The 16,435-nt window shown below is 41.4% G+C and overlaps 1 protein-coding gene across 2 annotated transcripts; it reads left to right on the top strand.

The window, feature by feature from the left end:
• The first annotated feature begins 631 nt into the window (after nt 1-631).
• Nucleotides 632-14,361, top strand: hells (helicase, lymphoid specific). Of its 2 annotated transcripts, XM_061790481.1 has the most exons (23): nt 632-898; nt 1,675-1,772; nt 1,955-2,073; nt 2,150-2,272; nt 2,379-2,420; nt 2,503-2,530; nt 2,644-2,702; nt 2,780-2,821; nt 2,951-3,178; nt 3,494-3,676; nt 4,263-4,406; nt 4,626-4,822; nt 6,915-7,008; nt 7,103-7,264; nt 8,640-8,782; nt 8,895-9,039; nt 9,339-9,422; nt 11,102-11,221; nt 11,382-11,498; nt 11,697-11,856; nt 12,080-12,176; nt 12,280-12,356; nt 13,810-14,361. In XM_061790481.1, the coding sequence occupies exons 2-23, from the start codon at nt 1,676-1,678 to the stop codon at nt 13,896-13,898; spliced, it is 2,550 nt and encodes an 849-aa protein (XP_061646465.1). In that variant the 5' UTR covers nt 632-898; nt 1,675; the 3' UTR covers nt 13,899-14,361. The 2 variants fall into 2 exon arrangements, with proteins under 2 accessions (XP_061646465.1, XP_061646466.1); XM_061790482.1 differs by lacking the exons at nt 632-898; nt 1,675-1,772; nt 1,955-2,073; ... (3 more) ...; nt 2,644-2,702; nt 2,780-2,821 and having other exon boundaries at nt 3,042-3,178; nt 3,451-3,676.
• Nucleotides 14,362-16,435: the final 2,074 nt, after the last annotated feature.

Below are 16,435 nucleotides of genomic sequence, written 5' to 3'. Positions count from 1 at the left end.
GGTCCCTTGTTGTGATTGTGCGGCGTTGTGCGTTAACTGGATGAAAGCGCAATGTGCGGGCCTCCTTGGCCAGTGGCGCACCTCTATAAATATGAGTTTATACTTTATTGAGATGTGTTTGTCAACTTTGGAGAATGGCGCGAAAAGTCACATTTTCATGGGGCTGCTTGACGGGGCCTATATTGCTGTGTCGAAGTGTCGCACATCGCGCCAAATTTTGAACCATTTCCTGAAGCGGTCACGTGGGACAGTCGGCCAAGCGAAGCTTCGTACGTCATAGTTTCCGGCTCCTACCCCAGATGACGCAAGCCTCGACACACCCCTCGAAGACTCGGCACCACCCGGTTTGGTCCATTTGCGAAATTTGTGGGGTGCGGTACCAAATGTTTTTCTTAGTTATCCATAATATTTGATGTGACATGACATGACATCGTATTTATGTTTTATATAACTTATATAGGCATGTTATTGTCACAAACATTCCCCTTTAGCATTAATCACTAAATACAATAATATTTACCTTCCTTACGTAAACCCTATATTTAATATATAGTGTGTTCGTCCTACTTTGGCGCGAAAGAAAAGCAAAGCACGCCCTTTCAACACTACTGCATGCATCAAGCCAGTCAAATTTATTTGCAGAAAGTAACGGAAGTGAGAGCTTTTCTTTCAAAGTAAACGTTCAGATCACGGATGACGGTGCTGTGACCTTTTACTTACAAATCTCAACCAAAGCGTCACATCTGTGCGATTGACAACGTTGAAACTCAGCGGTCCCAAAAGAGGAAAGACCTTTGTGTTATTAGTCCAGTTAAATCGATGCGCGTTTGGATTGTGACGAACCAGTTGTTCGTATCCACTGGGATAAACTATCTGTGACTACAAAATTGACGCGTAGGTAAGGACGAACTGGTTTTTGTAATTGGCGAGCGTATTCTTTTGAATTTAAATATTTACGCTGTCTATAGATTAAACCTTACCTTACGAGCTGGTACGTTGCATCAGTTTGCGTCCAATTTTATTATTATTTTTTTTTTTAATCACTTATACTTTGTGCATGCGCACCACGCGTACACTTTTGTATTGCGTTCATATGCAGTACTTGGCGTAACCTGAACATTTAATTTCCGCACTGTTAGTTCAGCACGTGGCAAACAATTTACATACTCTCGATATTTAAACAAATATGTAATTTATCGTGCAAAGTAGAAATGCGCCGTTGATGCCAACAACAACATCGGAGCATACTAAAAGTCGAGTGTAGACAGTTTAAAAAAAGAAATAAATAAAAATGTTTTTAAGATTCTGAGGTCTTTTTTTGCACCGCAACTTGTGCATTTCCGGCGGAACGATTAGGCGGCGTACTAGTTTCCGGTGTCAAATATGTGTTGATTTATCTTGTTTTCCATTCATTCATTTTCCGTAGCGTTTATCCTCACTGAACACTAGTGAATATTCTGACGATATTTTTCTTGTCTGCTCACACCTTTCGTAGGGTGCATATTTGCAACAATTGCTATCTTATTTTTTTAATAAAAAATGCCTAATCTGTTACGTTTGTATATCCAGTGATGGTTACCTTTTTTGTTCGAGCACCAGGAGGAACGATTTGCTCCCTCTGTTTCATTTCTCCTTCTCCTCTGCGCGCTTACCTCTTCTTGCCATCCCTCCCAGCATGAGACCAGCATCTCGAAGTGTTTCCCCTCACTGCCCCAAACCTGATGAGTCCGAAGAGCCGCTGGGGACAGCCATGGAGACGGGAGCTACTAAGGGTGAGTAAACCAAGTACCGTACCCCAAACAGGAAGCAAAAAAGTGCCCGCTGGAGAGCAACTCATAATGTCGCGCAAACACACCCGTTCCTAAATATTGCTCGACATGGCTCAAATGTGTGTGGTGGAATAATATTCTCACTCACTGACATTTGCATCTTTTTGATCATTTTTTGTTCAAAGGTAACAGTATAAAAACTGGGAATATGTCATCTGAAGTAATTGTCACCAAAGAAATGGAGGAAGAGGAGCAGCATCTGATGGCAGAAGGAGAAAAGAAAGAGAAGGAAATGATGGCCAAGGTTGGTTGCTAATCAATCCAAACCAATCACTATGATTGCAGATGTTGGTCTGTAACGCTATGTTTGAAACCACAAGGCTCGGCAGTCGTTGGAGAGAGAGACTCATGAAATGCGGTTCAAAAGACTACAACATTTGCTCAAGAAGAGTAACATTTACTCAAAGTTTCTGCTGACCAAAATGGAGCAACAACAGAACGAGGTAAAGTATGTCGTCATATTGGGGGAAATAAATATTTAGAATCGATTAGCGCTCAGAATGATTGGTCCTTAAACGTTGTCCTTCCATTTTTCTCTCTGCTCACTAGGAGAAACTCAAGAAGGAAAAGCTTGGGAAGAAGGCCAAGAAAGTGAGAAGATATTGTTCCCAAACATGAATGTACTATTCTCACAGGCCTAGTAAATGTATGTCTCTCTGTGTTTTATATGCAGACCACAAACGGCACCGAGCCTGGGAAAGGTAGATGCTTGCTTATGTAGCAGAAAAAGCAAACTCCAAATGTTGTTTACTTCTGTTCAGTTAGATTTTAAAAAAAATATACATTTTAATTTGGCTGGTTCCTTCCAAACTAGATAAAAAGAAGAGACAAAGGGAGGATGACTACAAAATTGCTGATGTCATATCGAAAGAAGTATTGGCTCATTTGGCTCTTTTTATTTTCTTTATATTTTCCTTGCTTTATGAGTTCTGTTTTAAATTTTCCTACAGGAAATCATGTCACAGGCTAAGAAAGTAAAAGTGGAGGAAGCGGTAATGTGTTGCTTTTTTTATTTTATTTTTTTTAATATAAAACACTTTAGACCAACTTTTCAAGATGAGGCAGCAAAGGATTTCATTTTAAACCAGTGTTATGGATGCATGTTCCACACTCCATATTAGGAAGCGGCCCCTGCCCCAAAGAAGCTCGACGCCAAGGATATCGAGAACATGAGTGATTCCAACGAAGACATAAAGAATCGTTTGGCCGAGACGGTGCGAGACAATGCCCAACAGCTCCTGGACCCGGACAGAAAAGTGAACGGCGAGCCGGTTCCTGCTCAACAGCCACAGCTCTTCACCGGTGGGGTCATGAGGTGGTACCAGATCGAGGGCATCGAATGGCTTCGAGTGAGTGGAGTTTCGACCTGATTTAGAACGCGACGCTGTTGTACCTAAATAGCGGTTTAATTCTGAAGAAACATTTTTGTTGAACTCATCTCATTCGGTACCCGTTTTCAATGCATCTTATCAATTGGATTCTTTTGTAATCACGGGCTAAGCAGAATCATCTTTATTTGCCAAGTATGTCCCAAAAACACACGAGGGATTTGTCTCCGGTAGTTGGAGCCGCTCTCGTACGACAACAGACAGTCAATTGACAGGGAACACTTTGTTGACAGAAAATGACAGTGCTCCATAAATCGAGTTTATGCTTGATGTCAGATGTTGTGGGAAAATGGCATCAATGGGATCCTGGCTGATGAGATGGGACTGGGAAAGACAATCCAGTGTATCGCACACATCGCCATGATGATTGAAAAGAAGGTCATGGGCCCCTTCTTGGTGGTGGCGCCACTCTCTACTCTTCCCAACTGGATCAACGAATTCAAGCGCTTCACACCGGAGGTAAGAGAGTGGGCTACTAAGTACATTACCGGTAGTCTTGCCGTTAAACCTATCATTTCTTGGGGGGGGGGATCCAATTGTATGGCATTTAATACAGCTAAAGTTTGATTTTGTTGATGCAGTCTTGACGAAACAAAGGGGTATTGGCGTTTACTACTGCAATGTTTAGACTTCACGCTGCAGAAGTGAGCCAAGCAAAGTCAATCATAACTTCCCCCCCCCCAAAATTTTTTTTTAATACAATCTCCGTTGCAACATTTCTGCTGGGTGTCTCCATTTCAAATGCTAACATACATTGGTTGTGCTCCTCCCTTTGGTTGCAAGAACCTTTTGAACATTTTAATTATGGATTTGCTCAGTCTAGCTACAAACTCCAAATGTCCGCCTCTTTAGCGTCTCTCTGTTCGTTGCCATGTTGTAAATGCAAACGGTGCGCAACAGCAGGGACACTCTTTGGAAAAACAAAAGCCGCTGAGGAAAATCGAGAGATGAATCGAATCTGAGTTTTGCTCTAAGATTACGGTCCAATAGTTGAAAAATGAAATCATTATTATTTTTTTGTCCGGATGTCATTTGTCTCCTATAGGTGTCTGTGCTGCTTTATCATGGCCCACAAACCGAGAGGGGCAAACTGTTGAAGCACATACACAAATCCCAGGGGTCCCTCAGTATGTTTCCTGTCGTCGTCACCTCATTTGAGATTGCCATGATCGACCGAAAGTTCCTTCAGGTATCAGCAATAAATTCCTCCTCGTTTAACTGGGTTAAACATTTAAATAATACAAAATGTGGACGCCATCTAAAAAGGAAAGTTCCTGCAAATTCTGGGACAAATCTCTAAATTTACTACATGAAATCAATTCTTTGAGGCAGATGTGTAATTTAAGTTAAGTACCAACTCGCCAAGCACTGTATATGATGGAAGTTCCCATTTGTTTGTTCCTTCAAGCGCTGTCAGTGGAAGTACTTGATTGTGGATGAAGGCCACAGAATCAAAAACCTCAACTGTCGACTAGTGCAGGAGTTGAAGCTGCTACCCACCGACAACAAGCTGCTGCTCACTGGGACCCCACTGCAGAACAACCTGGCTGAGCTCTGGTCCCTTCTCAACTTTCTCTTGCCAGAGGTCTTTGATGACCTTAAGAGGTAAGGGTTCTTGGAGCCACATGTTCACCAAACGGACCAGTTTACTGTAATACAGCACATGCACATTCGGCCCCTCCGCCCGTCTCTGATCGGCCCGCGCAAAGTCTTTGTGAAGTAAAACATAAAGCTTTAAATATGCAATGCTTTTATTTGGATGTGTGTGGGCAGTACAAAAAGGCCAGAGTACTGCTTGCCTTCAATGTTGCCAACCTTTAAAGACTTTGGTGCGAGGTGTGGAGGGAAAATGGGGAATTATCCCAGAAGTCCCGGTATCTCTGACTTCAGCCCTCAAGTAGCAGTTAGCGATTGGAGCCACAAGTAGGATTGGCTAATATGATTTGGTAAAAGTGCTTGATTTGACAAATTCTTATGAAAGCTTGCGCAAACTAGTTTGCCACACTCTTGTTTGTAAGCACTGAAATTATGACTGTACCATTGTAAACAGAGGGCCCCTTGTCATCTTAATCATTTTAAATTTCATCTGGTCTTCCAAGTATGAAAATTGACTTTGGTTAATGTCCAAAAGTGCAGTTTTTTTTAAAGCAGTATTTTATTTATGAAGCCCTTTTTTTTATATACTGATCATTTTTTTCCATCAGTTGGATGTAAAACATTCATCAGAATCATCTTTTATTTGCCAAGTATGTCCAAAAAACAAGGACTTTGTCTCTGGTAGTTGGAGGTGCTCTAGTGCAACAACAGACAGTCAATTGACAGAACACTTTGGAGACATAAAGACATTGACAAAAAAAAAGTCACTGAGCAACAGAGGGTTGCTAGTTACCTGCTAATGCCGGTACGTATTTTTATTTTTTATTTTTTATTTTTTTTGACAATTGTGCAAAAAGATGCAGTCCTCTAGCACTTAGAGCAGTTTGAATTACTAATATTGCAATAGTCCGGTGCAATGACCATTGTGCAAAGGGCGCAGAGACTTCAAGCGAGTAGTGCGATAATCTGGGACAGTGTTGCTTGTGCAAATGTTGCAGATACTCCTCAGTCAGTGTGCAAATGGGTCAACAACAGATATGCAAATAGTGCAGCGTGGCGAGACTACTACAGTGAGTGCACGAGTAATATATAATTGGCCCCAAAGAAATGTGACAAGAAACTCGAAACAAAAACTTGGCAGCATGTTGCAATGGAATTGTAGGTTAGCTGTTTAAGAAGAAGCTGTTGGAATGTCTGCTAGTTCTAGTTTGCATTGATCGGTAGCGCCTACCTGAGGGAAGGAGCGTAGCTGGTGACCGGGATGTGGAGGGTCCGAGAGGATTTTGCAGGCTTTTGTCTTAGTTCTGGCAGCGTGCAAGTCCTCAAGGTTGGGTAGGGGGGTACCGACAATCCTTTCAGCAGTTTTGATTGTCCGTTGAAGTCGGAGTTTGTCCCTTTTTGTAGCAGCACCAAACTAGACTGTGATGGAAGAACACAGGACTGATTCGATGACCGCTGTGTACAACTGCCTCAGCAGCTCCTGTGGCAGGCCGTGCTCCCTCAGAAGCCGCAGGAAGTACATCCTCTGGTGGGCCTTTTTGAGGACGGAGTTGTTGTTGATTACCAACTTCAGGTCCTGAGAGACTGTTATATAGATAGATAGATAGATAGATAGATATAGCAGGCTCTGGTCGCAAAAATTGTACCTAAATATTAAACATTGGGCACAGAGGTTAAGAGTTTAATACTATTGTTTGAAAATCAGCACACAATACTACACATACTGTAGGTAAATGCATGTCTCCCAAACAAATTTTAAATAAATTCTATAGGATTCTGGAGTTTTATTGTATCGTGAATTCTTTTCTTTTCATTAGCATTTCCTCTTGGGCGATCAGAAATCTAAATGCATTAATTACATCAGTGTATCCAAGGAAATGCAGAGTTGACGACCTGTAAAAGCTTTGTGTAGGCCCACAAGTCAAATAATGTAAATATTGTTTTTATTATTACAAGCACATGAATGCAAAATGTTTTTTTTGTATGTCAGCTCTTCAAGCACTATTCCAGTGCATTTGTCTGTTTGTAGTAATTCAAGAAAATCACTAATAGTCTTTTTTTTTCTTTTTTTTATTTTTATTTTTTTTAACTTGTTGTGTAGCTTTGAGTCTTGGTTTGACATTGACACACTCGGCGAGCCAGAATGTGTGGTGGCTGCCGAGCGTGAACGAAACATCCTGAGCATGCTGCACCAGGTCAGTTCCCAAACACGTTATTTAGCTGATAGTCTTTTGAATCGCATGCATTGTTGAGCCAGACTATAATCCTTTTTTTTTAATATATATATAGATTCTGACTCCATTCTTGCTGAGGAGACTGAAGGCTGATGTGACATTGGAGATTCCTCCAAAGAAAGAGATAATTGTTTATGCCCCTCTGACTGCGAAGCAGGAGACTTTCTACGCTGCTGTAGTGAACAAGACCATCGCTAAAGTGCTTGGTCACCATAAGGTATCTCCGCTAACGGGTTTAGGAACTATGGACAATATTGGAACATATGACACCAAGATCTAAACATTAACTGGTGTAGCACTATATTAAAATTGTTTGATTTGTCAGTTTATTCTGTATTATTCATTTATTTATTTATTCAGACCCACTTCAATTTTTCACTCTTTATATTGCAGCAATTTGCTAAAATCTTTTACTGTATTTTCCGGACTATAAGCCGCTACTTTTTTCCTGCGGCCTATGCAATGATGCGGCTAAAATATAGATAATATAGAAATGCTTAAAATCTGACCGTTTCCCATAATGCCCTGGGGTTTGGGCATGCGCAGGTTCCTCCAGCGTGGAGAAGATGACGCTAGTTTTTGGCGCACGGCACGGACGAATGCAAAATAGTTTTTATTTTTCACGGAAAGTACAAGAAAAGTGTATGATGCAGCTTTTAAGTTGAAAGGCATCAATCTGTCTGTCGTGCTTTCGAAAGCGGCACTTCGAGGTGAGTGGGAGGCTCGGATGAGCAGCGGCGAGAAATCTTTCCCAAAAACTTGGCCGTATGCGAAGAGCATCCTTGACTGAGGTCTGCCAGTGGATCTTAAAAGCGTTGGAGCAGAGTGAAAGAGTCTACGATCACCGACGGATTTCGAAAGGCCGGTCTCTGAGCTCTTCAGGCAGTTCCTTTGACCTCATTATTCTCATTTGCTCTGACATGCTCTGTGAGCTGTCAGGTCTTTATATAGACAGGTCGGTGGCTTTCCTAATCAAGTACAATCAGTATAATAAAAGACAGCTGGACTCCAATGGAGGTGGAGAACCATCTCAAGGATGAGCAGAAGAAATGGACAGCGTTCGAGTTGAATGAGTGTCACAGCAAAGGGTCTGAATACTTATGGTTGTGTGATATTTCAATTTCTCTTTTTTAATAAAGCTACAAAAATTTCGACAATTCAGTTTTTTTCCTGTCAATATGGGGTGCTGTGTGTACATTTAATGAGGGGGGGGGGAAATGCGCTTAAATTATTTTAGCAAATTGCTGCAATATAACAGTGAAAAATTTAAGGTGGTCTGAATACTTTCCGTAACCACTCTAGGATGTCGTCAAGTAAGCCCTTGTGTGAATGTTTTATGGGCCAGAGAATTGATTTTACCTAGATAAAGTATTTAATTCGAGCATTTGAAATTGTTTCCAGAATACAGGATTGATTCATCTTCTTGCAGATTTGTATGAAGAATTTAAGTATCGCCTTGTTTTCGTATAAATGCTTAAATATGGATAGGGGGATATACTGGTAATTAAATGTCGTGGTTTTCGATGCTATGGCTTATACTCCTGAATACTTCATTATTATTATTAAAAGATGTTTTTTGGACATGCTTTCAGACTGAAGCGCCTGTGAGTTTCACGTCGAGCGGCAGACCGAAGCGCCGCAGTCGAAAGCTGGTACGTTACAGTGAAGCCGAGGATGATACACCATCAGGCTTGGAGAAATATATGGAGAAGGTCCTAAGGGAGCAGGAGCGGAGGTCAGAACCCACAACCTCCAGACTTGTACAAAGTGCAGGCATTAGCCATCTGCTGCAAATAACCTGTTGTGCCAGTCCTATTTCAAGTTGCTCCCACGTCCTACAATTCCAGCTCCTCCCCAGTACTGGATGTCCATTGCCCCCTGGATGCTCAGATCAACCTAAAGATGCAGAATATTCTCATGCTGCTAAAACGATGCTGTAACCATCCTTACCTGGTAGAATACCCCCTGGATCCAGCCACACAAGAATTCAAGGTAAAATACATCATTTGGATGTTTTTTTTTTTTATTCTATTTTTTTTTTTTTTGTCAGATAGCTCATACAGGTGTACTTAAAATGTGGAGTGTGGTGAATATTTAGGGATTTATTAAATATCTGATAATTTCATAGGGGGGGGGGGGTGGAAGACTCGAAATAATGCTCTTATAAGGATTACTTTTGTCGTTTTTTTTTTTAATAGCTGTTCTGTTTGGCAACTTAAGTCGTCCATTATGGTGGCTTGAGACTGTGGTGCAGTCTCGCTTGATATCTTCTCTTCCTATTCGTGATGCAGATCGACGAGCAGCTGGTGCAATGTTCTGGGAAATTTCTCATACTGGACCGGCTTCTCCCTGCACTCAAGGAACGAAGCCATAAGGTAAAACGACTGCTGTTTTAATCCAAGTGGTTATGCTGCCTGTTATAGTTGTACATTTAAAACTTACAAAAATACCTGTTCTTGTCTAACACTAAATGCAGAAATTGATGGCACCCTATTTGGGAAGTTATAGATAATTAATTAAGCCTAAAGAATTTGAATCTTCCAAGGAGTGAGAGTGGAGTCTGTTTGCAGTGGGCCCACAAATACAGGTTTGATTACAAAATGGATGGAATTCTGGATGTCCGCCAGTGGGGTTTCGAGACACTGCCTGTGGACGTTAAAATGACAAAATAAACAAAACAAACCTTCAGGAATATTCTAAATGTATACAGTGATACTTGTGTGATTCTGTTCTTACAGGTTGCCTCCCAAATTTGTTTTATCAACCTGTAAAAACTGATCGTGTCAAGAACAGTAGTGTCGTGCTTCCTTGAGAGTTAGAACAATTGTTTTTCTTTCCTAAGCATGAGAGAGTACAAAGTTGGGAGTATTTTTAGATTAATATATGATGTTTAAACCCTACTATGGATCATACAGTAGACTAAATTCAAGGCGATTGGTGTGGTCTTCTCCACTTCCCCTGTTCTCAGACACGCCCCCTGGGTATTGAACTTTTTTGCAGATTTATTGAAAAAGAAAAACTAAAATATCACACAGCCATAAGTATTCAGACCCTTTGCTGTGACACCCATATATTGAACTCGGGTGCTGTCCATTTCGTCTGATCATCCTTGAGCTGGTTCTGCACCTTCATTGGTGTCCAGCTGTTTGATTATACTGATTGGCCTTGATTAGGAAAGCCACACACCTGTCTACATAAGACCTTACAACTTGCAATGCATGTCAGAGCAAATGAGAATCATGAGGTCAAAGGAACTGCCTGAAGAGCTCAAAGACAGAATTGTGGCACAGATATGGCCAAGGTTACAAAAAAGGTCTGCTGCACTTAAGGTTCCTAAGAGCACAGTGGCCTCCATAATCCTTAGACGTTTGGGACGAACAGAACCCTTCCTAGAGCTCACCGTCGGGCCAATCTGAGCGATCGGGGGAGAAGGGCCTTGGTGAGAGAGGTAAAGAAGAACCCAAAGATCACTGTGGCTGAGCTCCGGAGATGGGAGAAAGTTCTTGAAAGTCAACCATCACTGCAGCCCTCCACCAGTCGGGACTTTATGGCAGAGTGGCCCGACGGAAGCCTCTCCTCAGTGCAAGAAACCTGAAAGCCCGCATGGAGAACTTTTTGGCCTTAATTCTAAGTGGTATGTGTGGAGAAAACCAGGCACTGCTCATCAACCTGTCCAATACAATCCCAACAGTGAAGCATGGTGGTGGCAGCATCATGCTGTGGGGGTGTTTTTCAGCTGCAGGGAAAGGGAGACTGGTTGCAATCAAAGGAAAGATGAATGCGGCCAAGTACAGGGATATCTTGGACAAAAACCTTCTCCAGAGTACTTGGGACCTCAGACTGGGCTGAAGGTTCACCTTCCAACAAGACAATGACCCTAAGCACACAGATAAAATAAACGGAGTGGCTTCAGAACAACTCCATGACTGTTCTTGAATGGCCCAGCCAGAGCCCTGACTAATAGATTTTAAGATGTTTCAACAGTTTACTTTATTTGCTCTGGCTTATGGTTTTGCGTTAATACTTTAAACACTTGACTGTTGTTGTTGTTAAGGTACTCCTCTTCAGTCAGATGACCTCCATCTTGGATATTCTCATGGATTACTGCTATCTGCGTGGCTTCCAGTACAGCAGATTGGATGGTAGCATGTCCTACGCTGATAGGGATGAAAATGTGAGTTAAAAATAAGACCATGGTGAAGGTGCGAGTGTCATGCTTTAGGGTTGGATAAAGTACATCCCACATGTAATTTCTCAATTACTAAAGCACTTGTTTTGAATACAAGTGTCCCTTGTTTTGAATACAAGTGTCCCTGCTACGGTGTTTCTTCCAGATGACCAAGTTTTCCAAAGACCCAGAGGTTTTCATTTTCCTGCTCAGCACCAGAGCTGGAGGGCTTGGGATCAACCTGACAGCTGCTGATACTGTCATTATTTTTGACAGTGACTGGGTAGGTCAACAAGAGGGGAGTCTACATGGGCGCAAACCTATTGTGGGGCATTTGAGATGAAGTTCATGTGCTGCCAGATGCATTGCTAACGGTGATTTCCAAATAATGTTTACCATGTTGGCATGTACTGTAGACTTTGACCAATTGAACACAGTTTACTGCTGTAGCTTTGGTTTTAACATGATGAATTATTCTCAGAACCCCCAGGCAGATCTGCAGGCTCAAGACCGCTGTCATCGTATTGGGCAAACCAAACCAGTGGTGGTGTATCGTCTGGTCACAGCAAACACCATCGACCAAAAGATTCTGGAGAGAGCCTCGGCCAAGAGGAAGCTGGAACAGATGGTCATCCACAAGAGTTGGTCAACTTTTTATCGGAACAAGATGTGAAATAGTCTGTTTGGAGGAGAGTATGTTATGGCTATCGTGCAATTGCCCAACATGTTAATATGACCATAGAAATGTGTAAAGTGAATAATCTATCCAAAGTGGCAGTTGGTTTCTTAGAAATAGCCACAAATTTAAATCTTAAATTAATTGGTAATTCATTTTTTTTTTGACTTTGACTTTTTTTTACCCAGATAAGTTCAAAGGCGGCAGGGCAGAGTTGAACCAAACTAAAACCTGCCTTGATCTGGATGAGCTGAAGGAGCTGCTCCAAGCCAGAGGCACTGAGAAGCAAGTTGTCCTATACCTCATCTTCACTTTTTTTTTTTTTTTAATTTTTTTTTTCCTTTCCTCTACTGAGCTTCACGTTGGCTGTCACTTTTGTCCTTGCCAGGGAAGTGAAAGCATCAAGGGGGAAGGTGATCAGCGATAAAGACCTGGCGTTTTTATTGGACCGTAGTGACTTGCTAGGTGGGTACTCAAGAATTAATTGTACAGTGCGAAGAAAAAGTGTGAACCATAAAATGTGGTCTGATCTTGGTCTGAATCAGAAGAATAAACAGTCTGCCTAAACTAATACTACACAAAAAAAATATTTTTATTGAAAATAACGTGTAAATATTCACAGGTTAGGGAGGGGAAAAAATTCCCCAAAAACTAATCAGCCAGATGTGAGCCAACCTTGAGTCCAGTCAATGAGACAAGATTAGCCACTAGAAAACACACACCAGGTTAGAATTGTCTCCTGTCAAGAAGCATTACCTCACTCAAAAGAGCTCGCGGAAGACCCACGATTAACAATTGTTGATTTGTATAAAGCTGCAAAAGGTTACAAAAGTACATCAGTTCACGGTGAGACAAAATCTCTCTAAATGGTGAAAGTTTAGCACTGTTGGGAGTGGCCGTCCTATAAAGATGACAGCAAGAGAACTGCGCGGAATGCTCACTGAGGGTTTAAAAAAAAAAAAAAAAACTAGCGTGTCAGCTGAAGCAAAACATTAAACAAGAATGGGGTTCATGGGAGAATACCAAGGAAGCGTTTGCTGTCAAAAAATAATTATTGATGCACGTTTTAAATGTTTTGTTTTCTAAAGAACAGTTGGGTGTTCTCCATAGCACTACTGGCAAAATATTCTGTGGACAAAATACCAAAGTTGAATTGTCACTCAAAGAACCAAAAGGTCATTTTTATTTTTTACCTGACTTTTTTATTTGTATTTTTTTTTTTATATATAAACCCTGACACCCAGAGGGACATTTTTGGCCCATTGTTTTTTTCAACTGAGTCGCTAATTTATCTAAAAAGTAGTTCTAGGCATTCTTCAAGCTAATACTAAATAGAATATTAAAAAATACACACTATCACCACATTTCTGGTAACCTTTTATTGCTTAGTGACTCTGCTGTGTTTTTTGTCCAAAATATTTTCTGTGAAATGGTGGTCTGTTGTTGTACTAGAGCGGCTCCAACTCCCGGATACAAATTCCTTGTTTTTGCATACTTGGCAAATAAAGATTATTCTGATTCTGATGACCAATTTATGCAGAAATGTAAGAAATTCCAAAGGGTTTACCTTTTTCGTCTCGAGGATGTAAAACACTGCAACAAAGTGAAACACATGGTTCTGTGTAAAAAAAAAAAAAAAAAAAAAAAAAGTGGAATCCAGTAAATGGTTCTATTTTTGTTTATTTTGAAAGGGGGTTGGTATTTTAGCAAGAAACATGATTTGCTTTCATGGGCTACATTAAATTAAGTGGCGGGCTGCATCTGGTCACCAGACCTTGCCACCTGTGCGTGTTAGTTCATAGAAATGCTTTGGTGAAAGACGTACACCTATAAAATGTAGTTGGTGGTCGCACATAAAAGAATGGAATGTGGTGTGCTAGCTATAATACTGATGAGACTTAATCTTGTGGACTTTCAGATAAGGAAAAGGGGACAGCGAGGAACGAGAAGCTTGGCGTCTTCAGAGTTATGGAGACTGGTGAATCATCAGAGATCACCTTGACTTAAAATGACCCGATATAGTCCCCTTCCTGACATTCCCTTAGAAGTAAACTGAAGCTTAGGTGACTTCAGACAGGTTCAGACTTGGAAAAATTCAAGGACACGCTGTAAAAATATGCTCTGCTGTCTGTTATTTTTCAACGTTAAGATTTACTGTAACTGCTTTGATTGTACATTTGTTTTTTTGTTTTTTCTGTAATCTTCTGTTAATGCATTCCCCCACCTCTCCCTGTAGACTCCGTTCCGTTCCATCTGCTTCATGCTTCAGTACACTGAAAGCAAAGAAAATATACTTTCTGTGCAGCATTGACACAGCAGGACACTAATCACCAATAAAAGCCACAACAGTGATATTTGATACTTGATATCTGACAAAAGTCAAACTGTGTGTTACTACTCTTTTAATTTGGAAGCCTTGTAATGCACAATTAATGTTGAAACAACTCTTAAAAGCACTTTTATGCAAATAGCCTGTGTTCTGTGATGCATTTTTCTTTTTTTAAAAGGTTAAATATTTCCACTGCTAATTTTTTATTTTTTTTTTCCACCATTTTCCATCCATTTTCTGAGGCGCTTATCCTCACTAGGGTCGCGGGCGTGCTGGAGCCTATCCCAGCTGTCATCGGGCAGGAGGCGGGGTACACCCTGAACTGGTTGCCAGCCAATCACAGGGCACATATAAACAGACAACCATTCGCACTCACAGTCACACCTACGGGCAATTTAGAGTCTCCAATTTATGCATGTTTTTGGGATGTGGAAGGAAACCGGAGTGCCCGGAGAAAACCCACGCAGGCACGGGGAGAACATGCAAAGTCCACACAGTCTGGTCCGGGGATTGAACCCAGGTCCTCAGAACTGTGAGGCTGACGCTCTAACCAGTCGCCCACCGTGCCGCCATTTTTTTCACTAATGAAGTTGAATTTGGGGAGATTGTATTTGCATCTTATCCAGTAAATTGCTGTTTTACATTATTTTAGTTTCTATGTAAAGTCGCTTTATTTCAGTTTGTCGTTCAAGTACTCATTTGCGCAAGGGTTTACTTAATTGGGGTGAAAATCAGTTTTCCTGAAACTGGAATGGGGTGCAAGGGCCACAGTAAACTGTCCAAATTGTCAACAAAATGATAAGGGGCAGGATTTGGGAAATTTTGCAGGGGACAAGTTGTCACTTTCAGACATTACTCTTGCTTGGACCACCCACACACAAGTGCATGTACCCAAACGTGCAAAACAACCCTTGCATTACTCTCAAGGGTGTGAAGAGACACTGAAAATTAACATTGCTTTTGTAGCACCCCTTTGGTGCTGTTGCAGCTTTCACTCATTTTGGAACACAGTGCAGTACTGTAATTCTTGGTTGCCTGAAGCCTTAGGGTGGATGGGGAGCCTAATCTCAAGCACAACCATTATTTAGCACGTCTCAATACTTTGTATAGTGTAGAAAGAGCCTGCACAAAAGTATACATTTTTTTTTTAAATAGTGGCTTAACAGTGGGTACAAGTTTACACATCCTTAGAAATAGGCCACGTGTGTGGTATAGAAAAATTACCCCGAGATAAATCATTTCAAAAACTTTTGCCACTGATTGTGATCCCTGTACAGCTTGATTGAAATTGTAATCAATCAAACTTAAAACTCTTTTTGAGAGGGGAAGTAAAGAAAGTAACTGATGTGGGAATTAACCAATCACATTCAAACTCTTCATTAATGGGTCTTCCCTTTCCACTGCATGTGAATAGTAAAAAAAAAAAAAAAACATTTGCCGTACCACTTATCCTCACCAGGGTCGCGGGTGGGCTGCAGCCTATCCCAGCTATCTTCAGGCGACATGAACCGGTCGCCAGCCAATCGCAGGGCACATCTAAACAAACAACCATTCGCAGTCATATTCACACCTATGGGCAATTTAGAGTCTTCAATTAACCTGCCATGCATGTTTTTGGGATGTGGGAGGAAACCGGAGTCCCCGGAGAAAATCCACGCAGGCACGGGGAGAACAAACTTGATTCCATTCAATTGTTCCATTTTAGTTCTATGGTCCGTGCTTTACATTGATTCTTTTTCAATCCAATAATTCCAATGATTTCATCTTTAAAATAGCAGAATTTTGAAGCGTATAGATCCGATGAGTTTTTCTTCCTGGGGGACGGTCGCCGTTGCTGATGTCATAGGCTGTTTCGTACTCCTTCAAATCTGACAGCTAGATCCATTCCACACACCCACCATCCACACAATCCTATTTAGCGCGCTGTCCTCAATGCTGTGTGGTCAGAACAGCGCACGCACGCAGAACTAAAAAAAGGGTGGTCAGACATTAAGGTGGATGTGAAGCAGAAGACAGCTGCCAGTGTAGCCAAAACAGGCGGAAGAACCGACATGGCGCTGCAATCATGGGTGACACTACTCTCACATGTGGCTGACTCTGATTACCCCCACGGTAAATACCATGTATTTTTAAAACTCACAACAGATGTGGTCATACAGTAACCTACACTCAGCCATATGAGCGAAAGGTTCATGCGTAAATGTTGTATGTATGG

The sequence above is a fragment of the Phyllopteryx taeniolatus genome, chromosome 11, assembly GCF_024500385.1.
Source record: "Phyllopteryx taeniolatus isolate TA_2022b chromosome 11, UOR_Ptae_1.2, whole genome shotgun sequence".
NCBI lineage: Eukaryota > Metazoa > Chordata > Actinopteri > Syngnathiformes > Syngnathidae > Phyllopteryx > Phyllopteryx taeniolatus.
This window is presented reverse-complemented; position numbering and strand designations above follow the sequence as displayed.

Excerpts from the sequence above, each read along its gene's own strand:
- hells (XM_061790481.1), top strand. The coding sequence starts at position 1,676 with ATGAGACCAGCATCTCGAAGTGTTTCCCCTCACTGCCCCAAACCTGAT. Across the intron at positions 2,703-2,779 it reads CTGATGTCATATCGAAAGAA|GAAATCATGTCACAGGCTAA; the intron begins GTATTGGCTCAT and ends ATTTTCCTACAG. Across the intron at positions 2,822-2,950 it reads AAGTAAAAGTGGAGGAAGCG|GAAGCGGCCCCTGCCCCAAA; the intron begins GTAATGTGTTGC and ends ACTCCATATTAG.